The 18,872-nt window shown below is 35.4% G+C and overlaps 1 protein-coding gene and 1 long non-coding RNA gene across 6 annotated transcripts; one reads left to right on the top strand and one right to left on the bottom strand.

Moving 5' to 3' along the window:
• The first annotated feature begins 4,034 nt into the window (after positions 1-4,034).
• Positions 4,035-5,435, top strand: LOC148783085 (uncharacterized). Its single transcript, XR_016049082.1, has 2 exons — positions 4,035-4,343; positions 4,954-5,435. It is a non-coding gene; the product is annotated as an uncharacterized LOC148783085 (long non-coding RNA).
• A 1,356-nt stretch (positions 5,436-6,791) lies between these two features.
• Positions 6,792-18,546, bottom strand: RLP4 (receptor like protein 4). 5 transcript variants are annotated; one of them, XR_016049081.1, is made up of 9 exons: positions 17,945-18,546; positions 15,092-16,144; positions 13,684-13,868; positions 9,731-9,802; positions 9,283-9,354; positions 8,801-8,872; positions 8,435-8,512; positions 7,388-7,569; positions 6,792-7,154 (listed from the first exon to the last, which is right to left on the bottom strand). XR_016049081.1 is itself a non-coding variant. In XM_006853494.4 (9 exons), exons 1-9 carry the CDS (start codon positions 18,012-18,014, stop codon positions 7,033-7,035), a joined length of 1,869 nt encoding a protein of 622 aa, XP_006853556.1. In that variant the 5' UTR covers positions 18,015-18,504; the 3' UTR covers positions 6,792-7,032. The 5 variants fall into 5 exon arrangements, 3 of the variants coding, with proteins under 3 accessions (XP_006853556.1, XP_088714007.1, XP_088714006.1); XM_006853494.4 differs by having other exon boundaries at positions 13,721-13,868; positions 17,945-18,504; XR_016049080.1 differs by lacking the exons at positions 6,792-7,154; positions 7,388-7,569; positions 8,435-8,512 and having other exon boundaries at positions 9,786-9,802; positions 13,721-13,868; positions 17,945-18,501.
• Between the last annotated feature and the right edge of the window lie 326 nt (positions 18,547-18,872).

Raw genomic sequence — 18,872 nt, forward strand, 5'->3', positions numbered from 1 at the left:
GTCCGGATCAGGAAACCGGTCTAATCTGGCCTTAATATTTTTAAAAAAGTATTACAAATAGTTATAAATATTATTTCGAGCTTCCATAAAAATGAGGGTAATGGATTTTCAATATTTTGCAAACAATACGTAAATATTGAGACACCATTTCTTGACTAAGTATATGTTGATATTGGTTTTGTTACTGATTTTTTATACTAATTTTGATACGACACTTTTTAAAAAATTTTGATACCCACTTTTTGATTCTTTAATGAAGAAACAAGGAAGAACGTGAGCTTTGTGATTTTTTATACTAATTTCATGATATAGTAAGTTCCATTTTTATGTGTGATTTTTCTCTCTCACACATATTGGACCTCTTTCTCCCAAATACACACAAAAAGCACATTGCACGCCTCTCTCTCTTACACGTATACATAAATACAAATATATAAACATATTGGACCTCTCTGTCACCCACACATACAAAGACATTGGGCGTCTCTCTCTGACATACACAAACACATTGGACATCTCTTTCACAAAGATATGGGACCACAATTTCTCTCTCATAGCTTTAGTACCTGTGCTTGTTAAACTCACACATTTTTTATGCAAGGTCAAACTTTATACTTAAACTAAAAAATGCCATAAACCAAGCATATATGGGTGCATATGTAAAAGGGAGGGGGCATTAGTAAATAAAACTCGCATAGTTTTATAAAGGAATTAATATTGAATTTAACCTCTCATGGTGACCAATATTGAATGTAACTACTCAGACAAATATTTAACCTCCGATGTCACATATAAAAACATATAAAAGGGGAATGACGGTATGGGTGCCCAATTAGAAAGACGGGTGGGCCACAACGATTCCTATTAAATTAAAAAAAAAAAAATAAAAAAATAATTTTTTCTATAATTTTGTATAAATTTTAAGAAATAAAAAACAAAAAATATGGAAATTGGGTTGTCTAGCCTGATTCCTTGAGAATCGCACTGAACCACCCGATTAATCAAGAAACCAGCCGATTTAACCAGCCAGTTGCCCGTTCCTGGTGGCAGCTCCTGACATATGGTGAAAATTAGATTAATTCCTGATTTCTTATCTGGATCGGCCAATTCGGATTTGAATTGGCATTTTTTAAACCCTGGTTTTCATATTCCAAATCCTAATAAACTAAGCTGGCTTGACCCACCTACTTCTTTTTGTACGATTATAGTCCCCTTAAAATGGACTTCCATTGGCCTATCCTTGTTAGGGGTTCGGAAGGGAGACTACAACATAACACAAGCCCTTAAATGCCTTAGGAGAACATTGAGCAATTAGGTGTTAATTAATTCTCTCCATCGAAACTCTTTGGATGGTTTTCAAATACAAGTGCCTCGTGCCTTGAACATGATTTTGCATAAATATGCAGTTTCTATAGGACCTAGGCTCGGTGAAGCCTTGGTTCGAATCCTCATCATGAAAGCACTTTGAGCATACAGTTTTTCATAATGGCATTAAAATCAATTTCTAACATTGAATATGAAATTTAAAGTTCAAAAAATTATTGATCTTGCAGTTCCATGAACACTTATTTTTAGGGCAAAATAGACAGTCTAGATAATGTGTAGTCTAGACTATATGTAACACTACTTTTAGAGCTTGAAATGCTATTATTTTTCACTACCATAATGATTAAGGATGAGATGATCGATTTGAAGGTTTTCGGTATCAAAACTGCTATTTTAAGTGAGTTTTGAGGTGAGGCTTTACTTATTTTGATAGGCTACAGCCATGTCAAACATTTTCCTTAATTATAAAAAAAGAGAAAGCCACCCAACGATTTGACTATGGGATTAAAAAATGCTAGGATTTATGAACCCTAGGCATTGAAGAAAAGGGAACCTTGAAATGTACAATTAGCCATCGTGTATTTAACTAGCTATAAATAAATTAGGCCATTATAAAGAAATAAAGCCTAAAAGCACATGCACCACAAGAATACAAAGAATTTTTTTGGTTTATTCTAAAGGGGGTACATTCATGGGTATGATAAATCGAAACCCATTATATTGACGAGGTTTCCATTATAGATTTTGGGACACAGTATTACCTATCTAACCCTCAACAAAGCCCAGTCAAGTAGTCTTTTTACACTAGCTCTCTTGACTGACATTGCCTACTAATATCTCTTATCTATTCTACAACTAAACTATAGTCCTGGACAAGAACACCTTAAGAATAACTGAAATTTTCTCTTATTAAAAAGGATATCACCTAAAATATCTATGTGACACACAGGCATGATTTATATAAGGTTGCAACCCTACTTGTAGAATTAAGGTTGCGATGTTCTACAATGTCTATTTTAATTAGACAGAGTAGATTTGACATATTTTGTAAGACAATATTAAAAAATGGCACATCCTTTAAGAAAGTGTGAAATCTATACCATCTAAAAAATGAATGGTATAGATGTTGCAACTTTGTTTTTGCAAGTAATGTTGCAACATTAGATAAACTTTTTTCCTAATAGGATATATGAGATTCATATTGATATGTTAAATAGGAAACTTATTGAAGTTTTCAATTTTCTATAAGATTCCTAATATATAAGGAAAAATTAATATAAAATTGCAAGTTGACTTGTAGAAATAAGGTTATAACAATCTATCATTGATTCTATTTGGATAGGGTAGATTTGACATTATCTTAAATGGCGTGCCATATTTTAATACGGTCTTAAAAGACTTATCAAACATACACATCATGTTAATACCATTAAGGGGTGAGTTTTGGATATCCCCTTATTAACAAAAATCAACTTGGTTTCTAAATCTCTAAATTAGGCTTTTACGAAAACTATATGTGATGAGAAATTTGGACATGTTGATGAGATTCAACTGGCAAGCAACTGGTTGTTTATCATCGACCTCTATTAAATTTATTGAAAGGTTTTTGATGGAGGATGTACAAAATTGACTTGAAAAAGTTGACTATTTGATAAATTTCACAGTGCATGAGTCACAAAACATCAAAAAGGTCGGTTATGAATGTTATAGAGGAGTCTTAGAACTTCAAAAGTCATTTAGAAATTTTTTTAGAAAAAAAGATGATTGCATCTAAATCAAGAACATATTCCAGTGTCTTTTCTAGACCAAATACTATGCACTGAAAACCAATCAAATCGAAAATTGGATCACTGTGGAAAAATAGGGTGATCTAACCGCTAACCTCCCCGTTAGATCGGAACCCGCCAATTGTCGGTTTGATTGTGGGCGGTTTTGGTGATCGACCGGTATTTTTTAAAAAAATTCAAAACAAATATATATAAATTCTCAAAAATAAAGAATTTGATTTGTAATGCATTTTTTAATATTCTTTACATTATGGTAAAGATTAAAAATTGTTTTGATCATTAATACTCGTTTTTATATTTTCCTATCTTTTTCATAAAATTTTAAAAATACCCCTAGGCACAAATCGATTAGTTAAAATCCATTTTTTTCACTAATTTTCAACTTTATTTGAATGTGTATTGTTTTAGTTATTTTTTATATGCTTTTCATAATTTAGGAGATTTTTTTTTGTATCTTTTTTATTTTTTTCAACGCTTTTTTGATCGCCAAAGAATTCTTCTGATAGAACTTTTGAATCGGCCAGTTTACCGCCTAGGCTGCTTAAACCGCTTCCAGGCCTATGTCCGGTTAATTTGGTTTGATTTTGCGAACACTGAATTGATTAACGCACGTTTTACTTTGTGTGGTAGTCGAATCAATAATGGGTTTGATCTAATCAAAATCGGTGTAAACGTGGGTCATAACGGTTTGATTGGATTTTAAAAATATAAACAAATATAAATAATAATTTAAAAATATCTGATAAATTAGAAAAAGAAAGTTACCCTGAGTTTTAACTAAATTCATCTTTACTTTGAACAAGACCAACTAAAGCGCCGATTGACCAGAACAAAGAGGGAGAGGAAGAGGAGCTATGACTGAAACGTATAGAGCTCTCTCTCTGTCTCTGACTATATGGGTGTGGAAGTGCTCTCTCTAATTGCACCTTTTTCTTCTTCTCACTGAGATGGTTTCGTCTCAATTAGAATCATACACTGATTTTGTTTGTTATGTGAAAGGTTTTAAATTCAATGGGTTAATTTTTTGACAAAGTAAAATATAAAGGGACCACCTTATGGACTTTTCAATGGTCATTACTGGGTTCTGAGGTTATTCAAGCTGAACTGTGGAGATTCTTTTAATGTGATCAAGTGGTGTAATCAACCGGAAAACAGATGATGGATGAGGTTCAACCGTGGGTATTGAAAACAGATGATGGATGAGGTTCTATTTTTATTGAGGGTAAGAAGGTACGTTTTCAGCATGCTTTCATAGAGTAAAACAGGGAAACTGATGCCTTAGCCAAAGCCTTATCCCTTAAATGATCTTGAGGGTTAGAGTTGGGGGCCTTCTTGCTTGCTTATTCCATTGTATTCTCCCAATAAATTTTTATATGTATTGTGCTATGATAGTAGAGGCAGCATACCATGTTGTTGTGTTTAATATAAATTTAGATAAAATTTTTGCAAGAATGAGTTTGAATGCTACCAACTTGTGGCAAAAAATTATTGTTTAATAACTTTATTATATCTTCACAATAAAATCAATGTATTCTTCCTCTTCAAAATATAACCTCGCTTTATTCATCTCGACATATCTGATTTATTTCACCTTGTTTTTGGAGCTAAACTGTTTCTTGACTTTTTTAAGTTAGGATTCCAAAAAAAAAAAGAAGGCAAAAACAAAAAAGCTATTTTTTGACTTTTTTGAAATTCTTATTTTTGCTTTGATTTTTTTTTTTGGATATAAAACAATTTAATACCAATTTTTTGGTTTCTCAGTGCAATGTTATTCTACAATTTGCTAACTATTGTTGGATCCTTGCAAGTATTTTCTAATTTGATAATAAATTCCTCATAGAATTGCAAGAATGATGCAATAGAATTTTCAACATATGGCTCATCTAAGGGATGGATGGCTGGGATTTCGTCACCCCCACCCATAGAAGGCAAGTTTCCTTTATGTCCTAAGTATCCCTATACCCCTCTATGGTACCTTAGGAGTTTCTCTTTCAGTATCCTTATGTGAGAGATCCAAAAGGGTTGGAAGGGGCCTGGGTTGTGTGAAGCACTAAGAGTTCTTCCAATTAACTGAGTGTAGATCTAAAAGAGGAACAAGGGAATGCAACTTCCACATTACCATTTTTGTTAGATTTTTCATTTCTTTTTGGCATTGTTTTTGAGAATGTGGCAGCAAGGGTATCTTGGGGTATTCTCTTTGTTTTTTCTTCTCTTCCCCTTATATTGTATATTGAAGGAGAAAATCAGGGGTAACATGTGTAAGAAAGGTTTATGCAGAGGGCTGAAAGCAAGCTGAATTTGTTTTTAAGATTTTGGACCTTGCACCGTCCTGTCATAACGTTGTCTTCCCTTGTGAATCCAAGATTGAGCAACTGTTGGGCGAGAAGTCCTGAGCATGCGCCTGCTCAGGGAGTGGCCTAGGAGGCCTTAGGTAAGGTTGGCAATGGGCTGAGAGACTTGGCTTGGACTGGTTCCAGAAAAGTAGGGATCGGGCCACAAACTTTGGCTCCAGGGCTGGGCACGTGCCACCGGCCCGATGCGGCAATCTTTTTTTTTTGTTTTTTCCTATATATTTCTCCATTTGTTTTTAGCATGGCCGGCCCAGCCCAGTTCTGCTTGGCCGGGCCTATGGGAACAAGGGCCAAGTCAGGGCCAAGACTAGCCCAGCCCAGGCCCGTCTCCTTGCCACCCTTAGCCTCAGGCCACGACATGTTGGCCTGAACCCAGCCTTGCAAGCAGTGAGGCAATGGCGTTTGCTTGCATCTCTGTGAGGCCTCACAGCCTATGCTTGTGGGATCTTACCTGCCATGAAATAAGGCTATTGGCCCTATATGTAAAATTATTTATATAGGAAAATTTATCAAAATATCTATAAGATATGAACTATTTAATATTTTGCCCAATTACAACCATTCCAACATTCCAACACATGATCATCTGCCTTTTGATGGCTATTTTGAAATTTAATTCAAACATATGGTTAGAAAGTTAAATAGTTCATCTCTCATAGGTATTTGAATAAATTTCCCTTTTTATATAATAAAATGTAGAGAAAATCCAATTTTATGGTTTATCTAGGGAGAAGCTCAATCCAGTATCATGGAGGAAGAAGAAGACTCAAAAGCACAAGCATAAAAATGAGTTCCTCCATAGCTCCAAAACTATTGTAGTCCAAGACCAATTACATAAGAGAAACAATCAATCAAACCGGAAACTGAATTACCTACCTCTTGCTAGTGTGGTATTCACTTCTTTGATTTTCTTCTTCTCGATCACAGAGAGGAGTGGCAACTCCTCAAAGGCGGATCGAGCAACAAGAAGTCACTGATATATGTCCAACCTGCAAAATCTACAAGCTCGGTGGATGCTTGAGAAATCCTCAAACGTAATGATGATGATGACGAGGAAGAAGGGCCATGGCCTGACATTCTCTCCTAAGCTTTGTCTCTCTAACACTGCCTCTCTCTCTCTCTCTCTCTCTCAAATCTGTTTTTCTCCCATCTAGAAACACATTAGAGGCATGCCCCACCCATGGGTATATAGCATTCACTTCCTCCCCTTTTCCAAGACATAGTTAGCTCCATCTAAATTTGGTTGGATTAAGAAACTGAACTCCCATTTGCACCAAACAGAAGATTGGTCGAAAGAAACATGACTCGAAGTGTTGAAATTCAGGAATTCAGTTAAAAAATTGGCTCAAATTTGCCAATTGTCTTATCAAATTTAGCCAAAATTGGGTGGTAATTCAGATAATTATGCAAAAACAAATAAAAGCATAACTACCTTTCTTACATTTTTGATTTACACCACTCTGCACCCTCCAAGGAGACATTGGGACCTCCTAAAGAACCAGAAAGGTTAAGCCATTAGCAAACAATGTGAGCAGAGCTGAGAGAGAATCCAAACAGAGCATGTTTGGCTAAGAGAGGAGATGAGGTCCACTCTCTGTAGCAACCCGTGCCTGGTCGCTGCCATAAGTCCTGGTCATTTGCACATCCCGCACAAAGTGGGTCCTTGCTTTTGCATAAGGCGCATCCCTAGCTGAAATTTGATTCATCATATCAGGATCTCAATCTCAATGCAATCTCTCTCTCTCTCTCTCGTGGCGTGCACGTATGTCGGCAAGTGCAACTTGCATATGTGTGTATATACATGTTTGAGAATGCACACAAGCATGTACAAGACAGAGAGTGTGTTTGTTTTGTGTGTGTGTGTGTCTGTGTGTGTGTGAGAGAGAGAGAGAGAGAGAGAGAGAGAGAGAGATTGTGAATTACCAGCAAGCTTCTGGGCTCGAAGAATGTTCTGCCTCCTCTTCCACATGCAAATAGAGAAGACAACAATGAGTAAGAAAATGAGAATGATCCCAAATGCGATTCCTGCCTTTGAACCCGCAGAGAGGTGAGGGCCACATGAAGGCAGTCCTGGTATCCCACAAAGCCCAGCATTACCAGTAAAGCTGTAGAAGAAAGAGTGTTAAGCTTCACGCTCAGATGAATTCTTTATGAAGAAATGTGATTGTAGAATGCTCGTAGGATTCACTGAAATTAAGAAATGGGTTCATCTCTTCCACATTTTCTTTTATTTTTGGGGAAATTCACAGGTAAATCCTATTTTATTTTTTATATTTAGAAATAATACCTATCTATTTCGCATTTTACGACAAGTCCTATTTTTAAGAATATAAAATATTTTATTTTTATCTCTTCCTCTATGCATCGTATTAAGCTCAAATTTGGTATGTCCACGCTTCTCATCATCATACACCTATAAAATATATTTAAAAAATTTACTTGAAATAATAAAATTAACAAACCACCCCTATATTATTCAAGGGAAGTGTGATAGTTTTATTTATTTAAAATTATTTTTAAATTTTTTTTATGTGTATGATTATGATAAATATGGACATACCAAATTTGAGATTAACCTAATGCATAATAAAGTATATAAAATTAAAAGACACTACCTGATTATAAAATATGAAATATTTAGGACTATTTTTAAATATTAAAAATAAAATAGGAGTTATATTTAAATTTCCCCTATTTTTGCATGCATAAGAATACCCATATATTGTATAACAACCTTAAAAAAGGAAACAAGAAAAGAACAAAGACAAATGTTTCCCTTATTTTTAAATGCATAAGAATACCCATATATTGTATAACAACTTTAAAAAAGGAAACAAGAAAAGAAGAAAGACAAATAACAAATGTTTCAAAGACATTGAACCCAACCAGATCATCTCTCTCTCTCTCTCTTTAACCCAACAACTTCCACTCATCAACCAAAACTTTTCGCAAGAGAAAATCATGTCTTACTTGAAGCTAGCTCTGTGGAGAGGCCTGCCTCCAAGTGCAGCAGGGACTCTCCCAGACAATAGATTCCCATTAAGATCCCTGCATTGCATAACATGTAAGCATAGCACCACCATTGATCAGTCTGATTCTGATAAAACATGCGATCTGCACAAAGATCTTTGCTAAAGAGTACTATATAATCAACTAGACCATTGAAAAAGAGAGTCCATTGGGATCATGACTGTTCAATGAAATAATGTACAGTGATGATGGGCTCACTTTCTCTCAACAAGCGTCCAACAATTCATTGGACAATCAAGGCCCCAATGGACTATGGTTTTCCCAAGTCCATTTGGCTGTAATACATTTTCCCAAATCATTACTCACAATGTGTGCAGCATTGTTAACTGGCCTAAACTTTCAGGAATTGAACCGTTCAGCATGTTGTATGAGAGGTCTCTGTGCGAAGCCACCATGTTAACATTCACAATAAAATCATACAGCTTGTTAGGATTGAGTTAGCATCAATTTCATCATGCAATTGATGGGACAATATGGCCATACACCAGTTGGGCATGTTACATTGCACGCCTAACCATTGCACACTCGATTTAATGGATGGTGGAGATTAACCATTTTTTACAGTTCGTCTCCATCATCCATTGTAGGGAGAGGATGGTGTATACAATAAACAACAGGAATACGGTTACTTTCCCACTTTCGAAGCCAAGTTACTCATGAAAAATTGCTTTTCAAACCAATCAAATGTATACAATAAATAAAACACAAAGGTTCAAAATCTATAACAGGAGCTAGAGTTTAGATATTAAATTGAGTTGGAGTTGTCAGAATATATAGGTCCCACTTACAAGCTTTCCAACTCAGTTATTGCTCCAATTGAATAAGGTATGCTCCCATGAATGCTGTTCCCACTTAAGTTTCTACAAGAATAAGATAGGAAAATATCAGTACGGCATAATGATGAGAGTTCAAAGAAATGCGCTGCAACTCACACTTAATGCTCTGATTAATGCGCTTTATCTAAGACAAAAGAATGTGGCAATAATGCAAAAAGTCAACAAGCAACTGTAGAGGTCACTATAATGTTAGAATCAACATGAAGTGTCAGTTTTAAATGGGTTCCCATCCACATGAGATATTTTATGAAAATTATAGAAAGGATCATATCGCCCATGTACTCTACTTTTACAAAGACATAAAGAAAATTACAAGAATCTTTTACAACAGTAAAAGGTACAGAGAGAGACAGATATCATCTATACAAGAAAATGAAAGTTACTATTGTGAAGAGAATACATATTTTGTAAATGCTTCAGATTGGCGATGTCATCAGGCAAGAAACCCTTCAAACCTTGGTTGTCAAGACCACTGCACAAACAATTCAGAACTCAAATTACTCTGGTACACAAGCTAGATAACGATCAAGGAAAATTGAATACACATTTAGCACAAACAAAGCACTACCAGAAACCAATCAAGAGATCCAGGAAGAAAGGAAAAGATACTCCATAATAATAACAAATCATGGCCAAAATATAAAAGGACTAGACATGGTGACTTCAAATAACACTACAAGAACTGTAGAGTGCAGAACGATGAGAATGAGAGATTTCATGTGAGAAACTAATGATTTCCTATTTTTATGCAGTGTGCATGTCGTATAGGGGCGAAATTTTCCATATTTTATTCTTTATTTGCTGAGCATGTATGCCATGCTCCCTCAGGAGCATAGTCTACTTCTACTCCGTCAGTCAGAAGATCTACTTGGGAGGATCTTTTCAATCTGAAATTTTGGGATCCACCTAGAAATCACAAATGATTATTCTCAAAAGAAAAAAAATTGAAATTTGAGTTGTCTAACACTTAGATCTCACCATTTAAAAATTGTATTGTCTTTATTCAATCTCGAGATACTATTATTTTCAAGTGAATTTTTGTTTTTTATTGATGTTAATCAATGGGTCAAAGAGGTTACATCTCCAAAATTTGGTCCTAAAATGAATTCTATGTGGGGTTTTACCAGAGGGAATAAGTGGACAATATACTCCTGCGGGAGTATAATATCTTTTGGCACATCTGTTTACTTGCTCGAAGGGCATATACAAACTTTGATTAGCCTTTTATTGTTTGTCTAAGCTAAGCTGAGTGCTAAATCATCATGGTGGCAGAGCAACGTGTGATTCTCCAGATCCTACGCAGTTTTGGGTCAGTGTAGACCCTCAGATCAAAGAATCCCTTTGTCCATTGTGAGATCAAAATAGATCTTGGCGATTCAAAATCTATCAATCGTAACAGAAATGACAAACTTTTGTTATTTGTTTGTTTTGATAACAATTTTTTGCTAAAGCATTGTTCATTGGGATACAATATCAAAGCAAACACAAAAGCAAGTGATTAGATAATCTTTTTATAGCATACCACGCAGAAAGCATTGAAGGAGCCTTAAACTCCCCCAACTTTTTGTCTAGTAAGTCCACCCCAACCTATTAATTTTTATGTCTTTTGGCATTTTATTCAAGCAACATAGATATTTTGTACTTTTGTAAGTTGGAGGACCCACAACGTATATTCTATCCCTTTCAATGCTACACACATGTACACAGTCGAAGTTCTACACTTAAAGCAAGGGTCTTAGTGCCTGTCACCCCTTCCCAAAGATTAGCTTGTTTGGGTTATAGAAAAGAGAGAAATGATGCTCTCTCATTTAACCTTTTAAACAAATTGGAAGTTTTTTTGCATTTTCCAAGAATTGTTCCATCATCATCATTATCATCATATCCTTTTTCCAACTATTTAGGGTTGGCTATACGAATTATGGTCCACCATTCTGCTTTATAAAAGAACTATACCCTTAGTGAGGCCATAAGTTCCCATATCTTTTCTCAATACTTCCAACTATGTCCTTTTGGGAGTGCCCATTGCCTTGTTTTAGCCTTCCACTTAAACCAACTCGTACCTCCTAACAGTATCGTATTGGGCCTATGCTGCACATGGCCAACCAACTTAATCTACTTTCTCTCAGCTTATCGCCTATTAGACATTGAAGTTCTCCTTAATGTATTCATTTCAAATTATATCCCTTCTTGTCTTGCCACTCACCCATCTCAACATTCTCATCTCAGCTACACTCATCCTATGAGTATGTTCTAAATAATTCAAACCAATCCCTACAACACTATAGTTTGGGTTATCCATGTATAAGTTGGTGTGATCTTAATAGCTAAGCATCATGCATGAACTTGTTGAAGCCAATCTCCATTATTCTTGATTGAAGCACTAAATAATTTAATTATTTAATATGCAAAACTACCAGACTAAGAGACGTCCATCGAAATTTGTAGATGGACCTATTATCAAGCTGTTATTTGAAGAATGAATAGTTCATGAGTGAATTATTGCATGATCTTTAAACACAATGGATATCTTCATGGACGCACCAACACCCAAAAAGATTCTTGGATTATTTGAAGAAAGTATACCAGCAAGTCAATACTACTCAATTTGAGCTAAAAGTAGTCTTTCCAAGAAGACCTAATACCATAGTCATTGGGAGAAGGGTATCAAGTATCAAAAAATGTTGGGTACCTTAAGAAATTACTCATATATATGAGTACCTTATTATAACCCTATATATATATATATATATATATATATATATATATATATAGAAAAAAGCTCCTATCAGCCCACGGGCTGATGGAACATTCTAAGCGCAACGGTCTAGATTGAATATGGGCTGATCCAATGATCATGGTTGTATTTCATAATTGAATTTTCATTTTTTTTTTACAATTCCAAATTACTTGACATTTGGAGCGTCTATTCTTCAAAAATATTGGAATCTGATAAAAATATCAAAAGAATAATTTGCATAAAATAAATTGATCAAAATATTGCTGAAAAGTTTCAAAGGTATTTCGGTCAATTTATTTTATGCGAATTATTTTTTTAATAATTTTATTAGGTGCGCCTTGATGAGAAGAGTTGATGTGCTAAATTTCATGTTATTTGAATTTATATAAAAAATATTAAAATTATATTACCGAAATATATTCCTAATCGTCAGATTGACCTAGATTCAATCTGGGCTATTGGGCATATACTATTCCATCAGCTGGTGGGCTGACCCTAGTGTTTTCTATATATATATATATATATATATGAGTGAGGTTTGTATATGGTGTCAACCTTATACTATTGAAGTAAGATACGCCTCAAAACTATGCCGAAAATACAGTTTCGATGCCACAAAGCCTTGCAATGATATGAAAATCTATTGTTGCCCCCAATTATGAAATTCAAAGCTCAAGAAATGATGATGATCAAGCATATCTATAAATACTTGAAAATCTTCAAAATGGACGGTCCAGATAATCTCTTAGAAGATGAACTACTTTTAGGATTAGATATCCCTCTTTTTCATGTCTAAAAATGTTGAAGTCAAGATGATCGATTTGAGGATTTTCCAGCATTAAAACAACCTTCACTAGTGGGTTTTTTAGGTTCACCTTACCTGTATAGTATAAGGTTGAGATGTTATATAAACTTTTTCCTATATATATATATATGGTTATGTTAGGGTGCTCACACTATAGAGTATTTTATAAAGGTACTCAATAAATTTTGGACACTTATCTACCCTTGCTTTGTACTTGGAGTATTGTTTTAGTAAGGGTATTTTTGGTCATTAGGAAGGATATGATATCATCCACATGGGGTGCGACATCACACACATGGAGTATTAAATGCCACTAGTGTACTCCACTGTTATTCTGAAAAGGCATCAATTACGAGATTGCATGCGGTTTGTCAGCCGTAAGTGAAGAGATAGTAATGTGAATGGTAATAAACAATTAACCAGAAGTCAACATGGCAATGTGCTATTCAGAACCAACAATTTTCTGGGAACTACAGAACCACAAAGATAATTACAAGGTGTTAAGTCCAACGACCTCTGATGTAACATCGTTAGAAGAATGGTGTCATTTTTGCCAATTTCATGCTATCAGTTCTCGTTGATGGATCTCACAAAGTTTATCTGCGATTCTTAATCTGCCACCCAGTATGAGGAACTAAAGATTCAAATTAGCAGAAAGGATTGTGCACTATAAGCCATGGACTACAGTTTTCCAGCACTCCATTGGATCATTGTACACTTCCACAAGATATGACCATTTCAGAATATACACTAAGGTTAAAATTATTGCATAGAAAATTGCTTCATAACATAAGACAATAGTGTATATTACTACTCCAAATTGAAAGCATAGAGGATTCAGTGACTACAGTCCATCGATGACCCATGAGCTGCTCCTCTCATCAAACTGGCAGTCCACTCCACTCCATGGGTGTTGTTGAGGAACACATGGATCACCATTCCAACCAAAACGAAGAGGTAGACCCAGTGCACCTTTCAGAGTTTGTAGAGCTCGAACTGCACAACATTGAAAAATATTCATCAGCCTAAAAGGACCTTCTAAGAATTTGCTAAGAGCCAACAAAATCATCATTCAATTAATGCCACATTCAAGTGAGGATCCAGAGATAAACGTCCTGTCAAGAACTAAAACTGAAACTACTGAACTACTTTTCTTAAAGAAACACAAAAATATCATTAAAGGTTTATGCACACATTAACAAATAATTATTCTTCTTGCCTCTCAAAAAAAAAAAAAAAAAAAAAATATTCTTCTTCTGGAACACAAGTATATACACACATTATCAAACTCCCCTCTAGGAAAAATATAAATATCATACAAAGATTACATAGAGACAAAAATATCTAAAAGTTAATGTGGAATGCTCTAAACATCAATCATATCGATAAAAGTCAATCTTCATTTCTGCATAAATGGGCGCATGCATAGATAGCATGCACAGATACCAGGACCAGGAGCTGGGATATAGCCAGAATCTTCCTATTTTGGAAGCACCAAAGGAATGCCCATGTGTGTGTCATTACTCAAAGGCATAGTAGATATTTTAAAAGAAGACAGTGACATTTTGTTAGTTGTTGACAATTGTCATATGCCCTTGTGGATGATGTCACACCAGCTAAGTCACTTACATCAATGAATATTGTTTAAATTATATTTCCAACTAATGTTGAATAATTAATGTCTCTAATTAAAAAGTTATTTGAATGAAAAAGTAAGCGTAGAAAAGCACCCGACATGATGGCGCTACCTACATCTCGTGGCTTTTTGTAAATTTATACTATAAATTAATATATTTGTCACCTTGATTAAAAAAAAGAAGAAGTGAGGTTCCAATAACATGTCTGAAAATGTTGTAAAGGTTGAGAAAATACTCCACAAGATGAGTAGCCCCCAAACAAATATATAGGCGCACGCACACACGCACACACACTCTCGCACGCACACACACACACACAGAGGCAATGTTAGATAAATACCAACATGAGTGTCATGTCTAGTACATGTCTCAAGTGTCTATTACTTCAGCCTAAAAAGTAGCCAGGGTTTGATGCATAAGTTGGGGCAATTTTTCAAAAGTTTTTAAACAATAATTTTTTGTGTGTGTATAGAATGAGAGTGAGATGAGCCACAAAACAAGGGCTGCATACCCTACAGTAGATGGCCATAATTGGGCCTATAGGACCCCTTGAACTGTAAACAGGAAATCTAGCATATGTACCTTCAATCACTGAACTCTTGAACTCCATGGCAATGACCTCAAATATCTCGATGGCATTGACAATTGCACTGTTTCCTTTTGTGGGATGCAGGGTTATGGTTAGAGTCCTGCCATTCACAGCAACAGTCTTGTTCAAAACAAGAGCTGCATAGAGTCCCCCTGAAATCTTGTAAACATCAACATCTCTGAAAGCAACATCCCCATTAATTAAAATATCAAATACTCTCTTCCCTTCCCCTGCATCTCTATAGTCAATCTCCGCAAAATGTAGCCAGATCGAGTAGTTCTTATTAGGATCCACCTCTGTACTATAAGATAAATCAGGTTCGTTGTCAGTGCTCACAATTGCTGACTGATAAAGCTTTTTGGGATAAAAGTTAGGTGCAACAGAAGCTTTAGCAATGGCTTCTTCAGTGCTTATTCGAATATTAGAAATGCTATCGAAAACTGCAATGTTCTTCCAAAATCTATCACCACCCCATTGATCACCTATATAATCTTCATCAAATGCTGGCTTTCCCGCACCGCAACTCAGTCGTTTGGATGTTCTTAGGATGGTTCTTTTATCCCACTCTTGGCCAAAATTGTAAGCATTCTCATCAATTTGAAGAATTTCAATTGAAAGGATAGTTGGGTCACCATGACCAGTGCTATGGAAACACGTAGAAACAGATTTATCAGAAATAAATAGTATGGCTTCTGCAAAAGATTGTTCATCAACGGTGGTCCAACCTGATTTCAAAGAATAAACAAGTGTTCCTTCTACAGATACATCAAAGAGAGGCTCATTCTCAAAATTGGGTTCGGAAAGGAGGCCAAAGAAGATTCTCACTGAATAGTGTCCATTTGGTATGTTATTGATGGTATAACAATTCTCAGGGCCATCAGATAGAGGGAAATACCGAAGTGTATGAAGTGGGGGTGTAATGGCACTGGGAGATGAATTTGCTGGTTTTCCTCCTGTGTAACCAAAGTCTTTGAGCCAGAGGGCATTAGTGGGGCTGGTATAAACATTCTGGCGGGCCCCACAGCTTATGCGGATGGCGAATGGTTCTGCAAAAGACATTATCATTCAAAAACTGTACATCAGAAACATAAGTGAATCAAACAAACGGTACAGAATGATTGCCACACCCAAGAATATTTATAACAAGGAACAATTCAACTCAGAATACTTGGGAATGCCAAGAAACCTCAAAGATTGTAAATTTAGTGCACAGCAACTAAAACTTGACATGAAGCTGAACATAATTTATCTGTACTTCCCCTCTATCCGCCATTCTCTCATGACCCAATGAAGGGTATAATCCATATAACCTTCAAATACATTTATGCAATGGAACACAGCCAGATATCAGCACTCGAAAGCTTTTCCTAGAACATGGTTAACCATTCAATATTGCATACAATTTTATTATCAAGACTAGAAACTTATGTTACAATCTAAATTGCGCCCTTAAGGTAATCAGCAGCATTCATCTTAATGCATGAGTCAAAACAAACAAGATAGAAATTTGGTAAACAGGATAGTGTCCATAGGCTAAAGGACAAAACAAGAATACATTACATTGGATGAAGGAAGAGAAAATTTTTTACTTACAAGTATTCATGAAAACTTAAATGGATTACCAAGAACATTAGATAGGACTACTTGCAGAACCTAATTTGGGACATACGACCATTAAATTGACGGTAATGCAAGGCTTCAAAGTGCTAAGAAGAGATACCAATGGCTCAAAGAAGTACATAAGACAACCCTATACTACAAATATACATTTTAAGGACCTAACAGCACCAAAATCTACTCAGGAATAAGTGTGCCCACAAGATTTATTTATTTATTTATTTATTTTTTGACAATCCCCACAAGAAAAAATTATTTCAAAAAGAATGATCAACCTAAATCAAGTTCAGATGTGAGTATGAGACATAAGACAAACCGTATCATAACCTTAAAACACATTGCAGTACCATGTGCAGATAACTTTTGCACATAAACGCTGTCTTTAAATTTTTATGAAATCAATCATTTCTTGCTCCTTTTCTTTATATTAAGGACAACTTCTTATACAAGTAGTTATTTTGCAGACTGTTAAATTGAGTTCTAAACTTACTGAGAAGTGTCACCCTCCTCTAGATTTATGCCCATTTTAATAGCTCGAAATTGAATATCGAAGATATCCCTGGATAACATCCTGACCACACAAAGAACTAATAATCTTAAGTAAATGAAATGACTATATACTATCCCCAATCAATTGAAAGGAAGTGAACAAACATAAAACCAACAAATAAAGCAATAAAGAGCATAGGAAAGAACCCAATTTCCCAATGTCCAATCAACCCATTCTCTTCTGAAAATTTCTCTCCAGACTGTTTCGATCTCTAAAGGCGCAGCTAAAAGATAACTATTCAAATGCACCATAATTTTTTAAGAATCAAATGTACCATAATAGCCACACAAATAAATCTATAACATATGCATCACAGTGCATCATTGAGGACCTTAGGGACGCAATGGTGGGAGTATTCACCAACATTTCCAAAAGATCCACACCATTAGCTCCAAACCAATTTGCGTACTAACAACTCAGTGCTAAGATCTCACCATAGGCCATAAACTAATTACTAATCTACAAAACATAAGAATTAGAGAAGTAAAAAACAGAACTAATCCCATTGAGCAACACCCCAAAATTACTCTATTGAATAAGACCCAAATAACACACTAAATCCATTAAAAACAAGAGGAAGTGCAAGCCCAAGATTACCAACTGCTTGAAACAGCCAAGAGCAAAAAACCCACGAATTCTAATCGCTTTTCAATAAAAAAAGCATGTTCTAAGCACTTACGATTTTTCGCATTCGAGCAACTGAAGCTGAAGCACAGTAAGAGGAGCAACAAAAGTGCAAGCTTGAGCATGGTTGATTGCTATCTCCTCTGAAAATGTAGCTCACACATTATGGGAGATCCGAGAGCCTGCTAAAGTCAGAGAGCTAAAATAAGAACTGGGTTCTCTTGAAGGAGAGAGAAAGTCACAGAGGAAAGTCTTCAGCTTGTTGGGTAGTAGATTAGAGTGAGAAGACTGGTGGAGACCACCATTTATGGCAGGAATTGTGGTAGAAATTTGAGTTAACGAGTCTTAACTAAATTGAAAGAGAGAGAAAGAGAGAGAGAGAGAGGAGGTGTGGCGTGGGCGCGTGATTCACGGAAGAAATGCAGAGCACTTATTCACACTTTCCTTTGCATTTAACAAACACCGAAATAGAGTGTTAACGAACAGTCAAAAACCTCCTAGTCAACCCTATCAACTCGCGCGAGGGCTCCCTTACGGTGCGTTTGGATTTACGGAGATGCCTGTTCTAGAGATATGACTATTCTGGAACAAGCATGTACTAAAATTGGCAAATTTTGGAAGTTTGGTGTACAACATACCTAGAATTTGGCGAAGGGTGAATTACCAACGGATACACGAAAAAAAAAAAATACTAAACCGGATGATGAGTCAATTTTGGGTTAAAATTACACAGAAGGTCGATCAATTTGAAGTTTTTTATTTTTTACAAACTTATCCTTCAAGATACCATCTTTGGTTTTTTTTTTTTTTTTTTTTTGAGTTTTTTCACTAATAAAGTTATACCTGCGTTAATATTTGGAACAGTGCCCAATCAGTAAGTTATTAGGCATAATCGGACTACTAAGACTGACTTTGTTAAGCATTAAAAAACTGTCTGAATTGCCCTACGTGTTATTATCTCTAGATGTCTCTCTCATGGAAGA

Source organism: Amborella trichopoda, chromosome 2, assembly GCF_054954075.1.
Source record: "Amborella trichopoda isolate Santa Cruz 75 chromosome 2, AtrichopodaSantaCruz75HAP2 v2.0, whole genome shotgun sequence".
NCBI classification, from domain to species: domain Eukaryota; kingdom Viridiplantae; phylum Streptophyta; class Magnoliopsida; order Amborellales; family Amborellaceae; genus Amborella; species Amborella trichopoda.

Bases quoted from the DNA above. Each gene is read 5' to 3' on its own strand.
- RLP4 (XM_006853494.4), bottom strand. From the start codon at position 18,014: ATGCTCAAGCTTGCACTTTTGTTGCTCCTCTTACTGTGCTTCAGCTTC. The intron at 13,869-15,091 runs GTACATATGCTA...AATGTTGTGCAG, and splicing joins CAAGAGTTCAGTGATTGAAG to TTCGAGCTCTACAAACTCTG. The intron at 7,570-8,434 runs GTAAGACATGAT...TTTCTTCTACAG, and splicing joins CTCCACAGAGCTAGCTTCAA to CTTTACTGGTAATGCTGGGC.